Source organism: Sinocyclocheilus anshuiensis, unplaced genomic scaffold (assembly GCF_001515605.1).
Source record: "Sinocyclocheilus anshuiensis isolate Anshui unplaced genomic scaffold, SAMN03320099.WGS_v1.1 scaffold444, whole genome shotgun sequence".
In the NCBI taxonomy this organism is placed as follows: Eukaryota; Metazoa; Chordata; class Actinopteri; order Cypriniformes; family Cyprinidae; genus Sinocyclocheilus; species Sinocyclocheilus anshuiensis.
This window is the reverse complement of record NW_015555739.1, coordinates 453,399-461,923: the sequence shown is the minus strand read 5'-3', so window position 1 is coordinate 461,923 and position 8,525 is coordinate 453,399. Positions and strand designations below refer to the sequence as shown.

General features: G+C 37.4%; 1 protein-coding gene across 3 annotated transcripts in view; it reads left to right on the top strand.

Annotated features, from left to right (window-relative positions):
- Window positions 1-1,057: 1,057 nt before the first annotated feature.
- LOC107673184 (phosphatidylcholine:ceramide cholinephosphotransferase 2-like) overlaps window positions 1,058-8,525 on the top strand; it is a 9,272-nt gene continuing 1,804 nt past the window's right edge. The window contains exons 1-5 of one of the 3 annotated variants that reach the window (XM_016466680.1): window positions 1,058-1,123; window positions 4,071-4,595; window positions 5,907-6,024; window positions 7,196-7,349; window positions 7,474-7,646. In XM_016466680.1, coding sequence (XP_016322166.1) covers window positions 4,087-4,595; window positions 5,907-6,024; window positions 7,196-7,349; window positions 7,474-7,646 — 954 coding nt within the window. In that variant the 5' untranslated portion in view covers window positions 1,058-1,123; window positions 4,071-4,086. The other 2 variants (XM_016466683.1, XM_016466682.1) reach the window with 2 other exon arrangements.

Sequence of the window (8,525 nt, the reverse complement as noted above, 5' to 3'; positions counted from 1 at the left end):
CTACTGACCAACAGCAGATAAAACACTCAAACACGGCAGACATTATTCATAACTTATGTATAACATGTCTGCATCATCATCATCATCATCATCATCCTCCTTCTCTGATTCAGCAAACCAAAGCGGATTTACGAGTCAACAGATAATTAAACATTGTGTACACTGCACTCTAAAAAATGCTGGGTTAAATACAACCCAGTGCTGGGTAAAATAGGTACAAACCCAGCAATTGGGTTGTTTTGACCCAGCGGTTGGGTTACTACCCAGAAGGTTGGGTTAAACATTTAACCAACTGCTGGGTCGAAACAACCCAATTGCTGGGTTTGTCCCTATTTTACCCAGCACTGGGTTGTATTTAACCCAGCATTTTTTAGAGTGTGTGATTAAGATATAATCATTCATTTTTAGAACTGTTGCCTCACATAGAATATTCAACAGATTTAACTCAAAAAATAATATTCTGTTTTTATGCATTATTTATACATTACATATAATAATAGAATATATAATTAATATAATAAACACACACACACACACACATATATATATATATATATATATAAACAGACTATTTAATAATATATACAATTATATATAACATAAAATAATATATAACAATTAATATTTATGATGTTTATGGAAATTTGTTTGCATTTTCATGAGTACAAGAATATAATAATATATAATTCATATAATAAATTAATACAACAGAATATAAATGTTTAATATTAATATATACTAATATAACAAACAACTCATATTAATATATACTAATATAACAAACAACTAAAATTAATATATGATGTTTATGGACATTTATTTGTATTTTACGAGTTCAGGAAAACATAGAGGAGAACAATGATAACATATGGCAAAAAATCATAAAATGAATACTCAAATACAGTGAATATTGTAAAAGTTGATCGCTTGTACACGTTTAGCGTTCAGTTGTTTTGCTGCATGATACGTTTTGTTGTTGTAATGTGCTCTGACTCAACGCTTCCCAGAGTGGGCGTGTCTCTGAGCGCAGGAGGGCGTGGCCGCAGGTGTGGGCGGTGATTAAAGCCCCTTTTTCCCCAGACACATCGTGTGAGTCTTCCGGCGCATGCACTCTGTTAAACAGGTAAATCTCCTGCTTTACATCTCCTCTTTTTTTTCTTTATTCATGCATGTAATTTGACACATAAACGCTGTTTTATGCATATGGTGCGAACATCTGAACTTTCAGCAGGTATGTAAAGCGTTTCTTTCTCTTTTGCGTATGAACTGACTTTATTGTAGATAAGCGTTTGAGTTGTAAACATTAAAAAAACCTGAGAACGGCTGTAGAGAAGATAAACGCTGTTTTATGCATATGGTGCGAACATCTGAACTTTCAGCAGGTATGTAAAGCGTTTCTTTCTCTTTTGCGTATGAACTGACTTTATTGTAGATAAGCGTTTGAGTTGTAAACATTAAAAAACCTGAGAACGGCTGCAGAGAAGGTTCGTAAGGGATCCGGTCTGGTGTGGCTTATAAAGAAGGTTACAGAGACTGTGACAAGCCCTACCTACACAGCATTTTGGGCGGTTTTTGCTGTCTCGCTGTGTTTTGAGGTGTTTGTGTTTATTTCGGGATCTCGAGATGGGTTTTACCGGCAGCCGCGCGCTGATCGATCATTACTCCATTATGATCCGGATGGTTCTGGATCTTTTTTTGGGCACAGGTGAGAGGTCAGCTCAAACACTGACACACAGTGACTCAAGCGTCCCGTGACTTTCACAAGACAGCACTGACATAAAGTAACACAAATATGTTCTCTGAACGTTCCAAACATCCGGGTTTTCTTGTTTATGCGATTCCATTTCATCATTTTGACGACACTTTTGAATGTGTGTAACATCGAATAGTAACATTTCAAATACGTTAGACACAACATTTCAAGAAAAATGTCACGTGAACGATATAAATAAGGTTTTTGTGCTAACGTTTTGAGAACATCGTTAAAGACAAGAGAACTCTGAATGAATGTTCCGTTAACGTTACTTTAAGAATAAACTTTGAAAGCACCTTTCCAGAACGTTATTGGAACGTTTCATGCATTACGATGGTTTTTGGACATGCACCATGGTAATAATGTGGTATTCCTTAAAATACCATGGAATATGCATATGGTAAGCATTCAGTACTGTGGTATATGTGACCCTGGAGCACAAAACCAGTCATAAGGATACATTTTTTTTAATTGAGATGTCTACATCAGCTGAAATCTGAATAAATAAGCTTTCCATTGATGTATGGTTTGTTAGGATCGGACAATATTTGGCCGAGATACAACTATTTGAAAATCTGGAATCTGAGGGTGCAAAAAAATCTAAATATTGAGAAAATCATCTTTAAAGTTGTCCAAATGAAGTTCTTAGCAATGCATATTACTAATCAAAAATTAAGTTTTGATATATTTACGGTAGGACATTTACAAAATATCTTCATGGAACATGATCTTTACTTAATATCCTAATGATTTTTGGCATTAAAGAAAAATGGATAATTTTGACCTATACAATGTATTGTTGGCTAAATATACCTGTGCTACTTAAGACTGTTTTTGTGCTGCACGGTCACTTATTTAAAAATACTGTGGTTTTACAGTATTACCATCACTAAAACCACCATTTAGTAGTCAGATTATTATAACATCAATTAGCCTCAAATATATAGGAATCTGTAATTCATTTTCTCAGTCCAGTGAGTGGAAAATCAGCATTTCACACGAGAACGGCACAAACCGGTCAGACGGCTGTAGGGTGAGAGATGTGAATGAGCGAGGTGAACATGTCTGTGTGTGTCGCAGGTTTCAGGGTGTGTCAAACACACACATTCACACTGAAACACCCAAGCGTTTGCGCCGTGAAGTTCATAAACACCTATAGGTGCATGTACATGCATGTGTTTATGCCTCACACAAGCTAAGACTTCAAGATCCACGTCTAGAGCTGGAAGCAGGGTTTGCACACATGCAACCATCTGCAGTTTCAAAATAACCAGATTTCACTGTTTTATGATACAGGGACGCAATGAAAGTATGCATGAAAAACATATCAGAAAGTGTTTGATTCATGCACTGATAATCTTGCTTTTGTTGTTTTATCCACTGTTGCATATTTTATAAACGAACCTCAAGAAGGTTCATTTATTGCAGCGAGAAAATTAATTGACCTGTGATCTAGCTATTTATTTACTTTATTATTATTGTAAGTTTTGTTGTCCTGTATAATTACCTACTTTTCTCAATCAGAGGCAAAGGATTTATCATCTTTAGTGGTTTAACTATATATGCCTTGTTTGTTTGTTAATTTTTAAAGCATTGAATTAAAAACAATTAACTGGCAACACATCTAATTTTTGCTATTGAGATTATGTGCCAACAGTTTGACAACTTAAATGCTTATTGCAGTTGATATTAATATATAATAGTTAATTTTAATTACTGTTTATTTATTAATTTATTTAATAAGTGAAATGATACTCTAAAAAAGAAACTAAAACTGCCAGCAGGTGGCGGCAACTGTCTTTGTCATTCATTCATTCATTCGATTCGTTCAAACGGCTGATTCATTCAGGAATTAAGTTAACGGCTCTCTCAATGAATGAGTCTTTGAAACATTGGCTCACACGATTCGTTCAAAACGAGGATTCATTCAGGAACTAAATGTTGCTAAAGTCACATTTAAACTCGTGATATTTGTGACAAAAACGGTACTTGTGTGATATCGCTTATCGTATGATATAAATATGAGACAAAAACTCATACAGGGGCATTTTTTGCCCCAATATCTTGAATTTTAGGGCATACCTGCATTTATGGAGTTGTTGCCCTGCATTATATTTGTCAACAGTCAATTTTATTAAATGTAAGATGACATACAGGTCTGGGGGCGGGGCCTGTGCGTTAACTGCGTTAAAATATTTTAACCGCGTAATTTTTTCATAACTAATTAATTGCATTATATTAATTATATTTCACACTTAATGTTACATTAAGTATTAAATATTGTATTTAATCTTAATTTTAAGTGTTTTTGTGTTAGTTGCAGTGTATGAGCGATGGCAGCATCTCATCTTCTGGACGAACGAGAAGATGATAGACCCAGCGGCGGCTACCATGTGATGGTGACGATAGAGGATAGGCCACGCCCCCAGGCCACGCCCACCGGACGGACACGCCCCTCTATGGTCACGCCCAGTGGCGATCAGGTAGACGATAAGTCAGACGACAGCAAGCCGACGCGTTTGGCGCGGAGTTTCCGTAAAGCCTTGCGGAAAAACCAGGACTACGTTCGCATCATCGTCCCGAAGTCCAGCGGCTCCCGGCTGCCGTCGGAATGGTGGAAGACGGGAATCGCCTTCATCTGGGCCGGATTTAACCTCGTCCTTACTACCGTCATGATCACCGTCGTCCACGAGAGAGTCCCGGATAAATCCGTCAGCCCGCCGTTACCGGACAAGTTCTTCGATTATGTGCCGCGTGTGGAGTGGGCGTTTTCTGTCACCGAGGTAAACGGGATGATCCTTGTGGCTCTGTGGTTCATTCAGTGGCTCTTCCTCAAGCACAGGTAAGCGTTCAGTGTAGGGCTGTCAAAAAAATGCAAAAACATTGCATTCTAATTTTAGGTGTGCGTCAGTGGTGTACGAGATGCGATGACGATGTAAGTGTCGTTGCGTTTTAATGTTTTTCATAGCTTATCCAGTTGAAGCCACTAGATGCGGCGCTTCTGCGTTGTTCGTTCAAAATGTTGCGGAAAAAGAGAACATCATTGCAGAGAATATCTTGTTTACGTCAAAACCCAAACCAAGCCATTCACACAGAACGCATATTTATCGCATTTTCTATAGGGACATCTATCACCGTTGCACTCGCGTCTCGCACAAGAGAGCATTTTGTCTAGATGTTTAGAAAGCCATGTAAAATTAATGTAAGTTCAACTTTTAAAAAACATGTCTCGAGACTTTATGGCGGTTTTTCTGCATCCCACTGCATCTCATGTTTTTAAATGAAGAAAGTACTCTTTGTGATCGGTTTTCGGTCCTTTGTATTAAGCTATGCATACATGCATGGTGCTGTTTTGTTAATTGTTTAAGCAACTTAATTAATTAGATTTGGTTTATAAACATTATTTTAAACATTATGCACTTTTTTCAAAGATAGTCGTGTTATTTTATTGACGTGCATTAGTAATATTTTGCACGATGCGCCCTCTTGTGGCCTCAGGAGAGAAGCTAAAAGCTTTTCCCCCCTAACTGAAATTATGCCTTTTAAATTCAAATATAATTTGGAATATTGATAATATTTAAGTACAAAATTCGAAATTAGTTTTTCAGCCGTTTTGACAGCCTTAGTTCAGTGAGAGGGGCTGTGCGATTAATAAATAAAACTTAAATCATGATATAACTTAATGCGATTATTAAATCACAAAGGCTGTGATTTAATTAAATAAATAAATGCGCTGCATGTTTCAGAGTGAAGTGCGTCGCGCTGCACGCGAGCAGCTCATGATCCAGTGCTTTTAGTATCTCAGTTCACAGTAAATGCTGCTTTATATGAACTCCATCCCCCAATTGTAAGTCGCTTTGGATAAAAGCGTCTGCAAAATGGCTAAATGTATGTAAATGTAAATCTGCATTTGAGTTTGAGTCATTTGTAACACACATTTAGAAACATAACATGCACCAAACATCTTCACAAACTTGTAATGAGAAGCACTTATAAATTGGAGGATGTCAACAAAAGAGAGGCTTTAAGGGCTCCCTGCGGTTTAAAATACAGTAGTCAACGTTTAAAGTGGATCAAAATCAGTATATCACCAGTATAAGATCATTATACTCACTCCATCCCATGATTCCTCCTCCTCCTGTTGTGTTGACAGGGCCATCGTGGGCCGAAGGTTTTTCTTCCTGCAGGGAATGTTGTATTTGTACCGTATGGTGACCATGTACATCACAACTCTTCCCGTTCCCAGCATGCACATGGACTGCGCCCCGAAGGTCAGTGCTGCTCGATAAATCACAAAAACGTATAAATGAGTGAACGATTATCAGCACTGTAGTGTCTGCTTGGTCTTTAAGAAAGGATGTGCAAATAAAAGTCATGCAATACTGATATAATGCATCTTTATACAAGTTTAGTGCATTCAAAATAAATGCAGGTCAGTGTTAAATATTGTTACTTCACTGTAGTGTGCGTAAACGGGAAAGATGCCCATTGCATGTCTGTTGCATAACAACATTATGACAATTTCCCCAATATTGGCTGATATTTATCCATTCTGAGATGATCAGAATACAGAATATATCTTTGATATAACTGATGAAATGGCTTTTATAAATACAGCGAAATTTATTTTCGATGCAGAGTGCAAATGCAAACGGCTCTGCATTTATTTGTGCATTAAATTATAGCTGTCACATATCAAAGCTTATTTCTTCCACTGAATAAAAATATTAAAAAGCTATGAAATCTCACAATTCAGACTTCTCGGAATATCTCACAATTCGTAATTTTTGTTTTCTCCATGAACTGCAAGTTGCGAGTTTACATCTCGCAATTCTGGCCTTTCACAGATTTTAGTTTACATCTTTCAATTCTGACTTTTTCCCCCTTTATATTTGCAGGTTTATGGTCTGGTTTCACAGACAGGGCTTAGACTAAGCCAGGATTAGGCCATAGTTCAATTAGGACATTTAAGTAATTTTTATTAACATGCCTTAGAGAAAACAATACTGGTGTGCATCTTGAGACAAAACAAAGGCACTGATATATTTTAACATCAGTCAGTGCGAGTTTCTTTCAGTTAAAACAGCTCAGACTTACATTTTAGTCTAGGATTAGGCTTAAGCCTTGTCTGTGGAACTGGGGGTATAAGTTATAAACTCCCAGTTGCAGGTGTACATCTTGCTATTCTGACTTTTTTTGACATATCGCAAATAGTAACTTGCAATTGCATAGATATAAACTAGCAGTTCTCAAAAAAAAGTCTGAATTGTGAGTTATAAACTTGCAGTTGCGAGAAATAAGTCAGAATTGTGAGATCCATGACTGTATCAAATGCATTAGCCGTGATGTATTTGTTATTTTTTCCCCCCGTGCAATGCTGAATTGTAGCATGCATTCATGGGAAGCTTTGGTGCTTTTATCTCATGCTGCTTCTGTCTGTAGCTCTACGGTGATTCTCACGGCAAGATCGAGCGTGTTTTGCAGCTGGTGTCTGGAGGAGGTTTGTCCATCACTGGCTCTCATCTCATGTGTGGAGACTTCCTATACAGCGGCCACACGGTCATGCTGACCCTCACCTTCCTCTTCATCCAGGAATGTGAGTATGAGAAACCATCATCATCATCATCATCATTTCCATCGGGTCTCAGTGCACTTCGCATTCACACTGTAGTTTATTTTAACTCGGTTTGTGTTTTGAAATTAGTTGTTTTGTGTGGTAGACTCGCCCCGCTCGTTGCTATGGCGTTGCTATCATGTGATCTGCTGGTTGCTAAGCGCGGTGGGCGTGGTCTGCATCCTGATAGCGCATGAGCATTACAGCGTGGATGTAGTTGTGGCGTATTTCATCACCTCACGTCTCTTCTACTGGTACCACACCATAGCCAACAACCAGGTAAAAGCCTTTAAAACTGCTTTGTTCAAATTCCATTCCGTATTCTTTTATATTATTGATCAATATGTGAATCCATTGACCGGACTACGCATGACATGACATGACACTTAAAACACATTTAAGAGGGTAGTTGAGAAAAAAAAAATGTATTTTTCGGTTCTGTGCAGCTGCCTTTAATTGATTCGCAGGCACCAGATTCGCACAGTTTTGTTCTATGTATTTATTTATTTTCAGTTTTATTTGACAGGGACAATGCACATCAATAATACATAAATGTACAATGTGCCAGAATTAGCCAGAAGGCTATTTTGCATCTGCAGTCCCTGGACTGATGGTAAAATTGTCACCCTAAACCAACAACCAGGTAAAAGCCTTTAAAACTGCTTTGTTCAAATTCCATTCCGTATTCGTTAGTGCTGTCAAACGATTAATCACGATTAATCGCATCCAAAATAAGTGTTTGTTTACATAATATATGTGTGTGTATATAAATATATACATGTAAATATTTTCAAAATATAGGCTGTATGTGTGTATTTATGTATACATAAGAAATATACACAGTACACACACATATATTATGCAAACAAAAACTTTTATTTTTGATGCGATTAATCGTTTGACAGCACTAATATTCTTGCATGGAAACACATGTGGGAAATGCAGACTTGCTGAGATGTAGCTGCATGATGAGATGAATATTTACCTAATATGTTAAAAGTCTGGGAAAAATATTTATGGCGCGGGTCAAATTGAGCCTAATTGGATTCAATACAGTCTAAAAAGACACTATGTACAACAAACAACAAGATTGGGTAAAATCTATGGAAGCTATCTTTATATCTATGCTTCCACCATGGGGGGGGGGGGGGGGGGAGT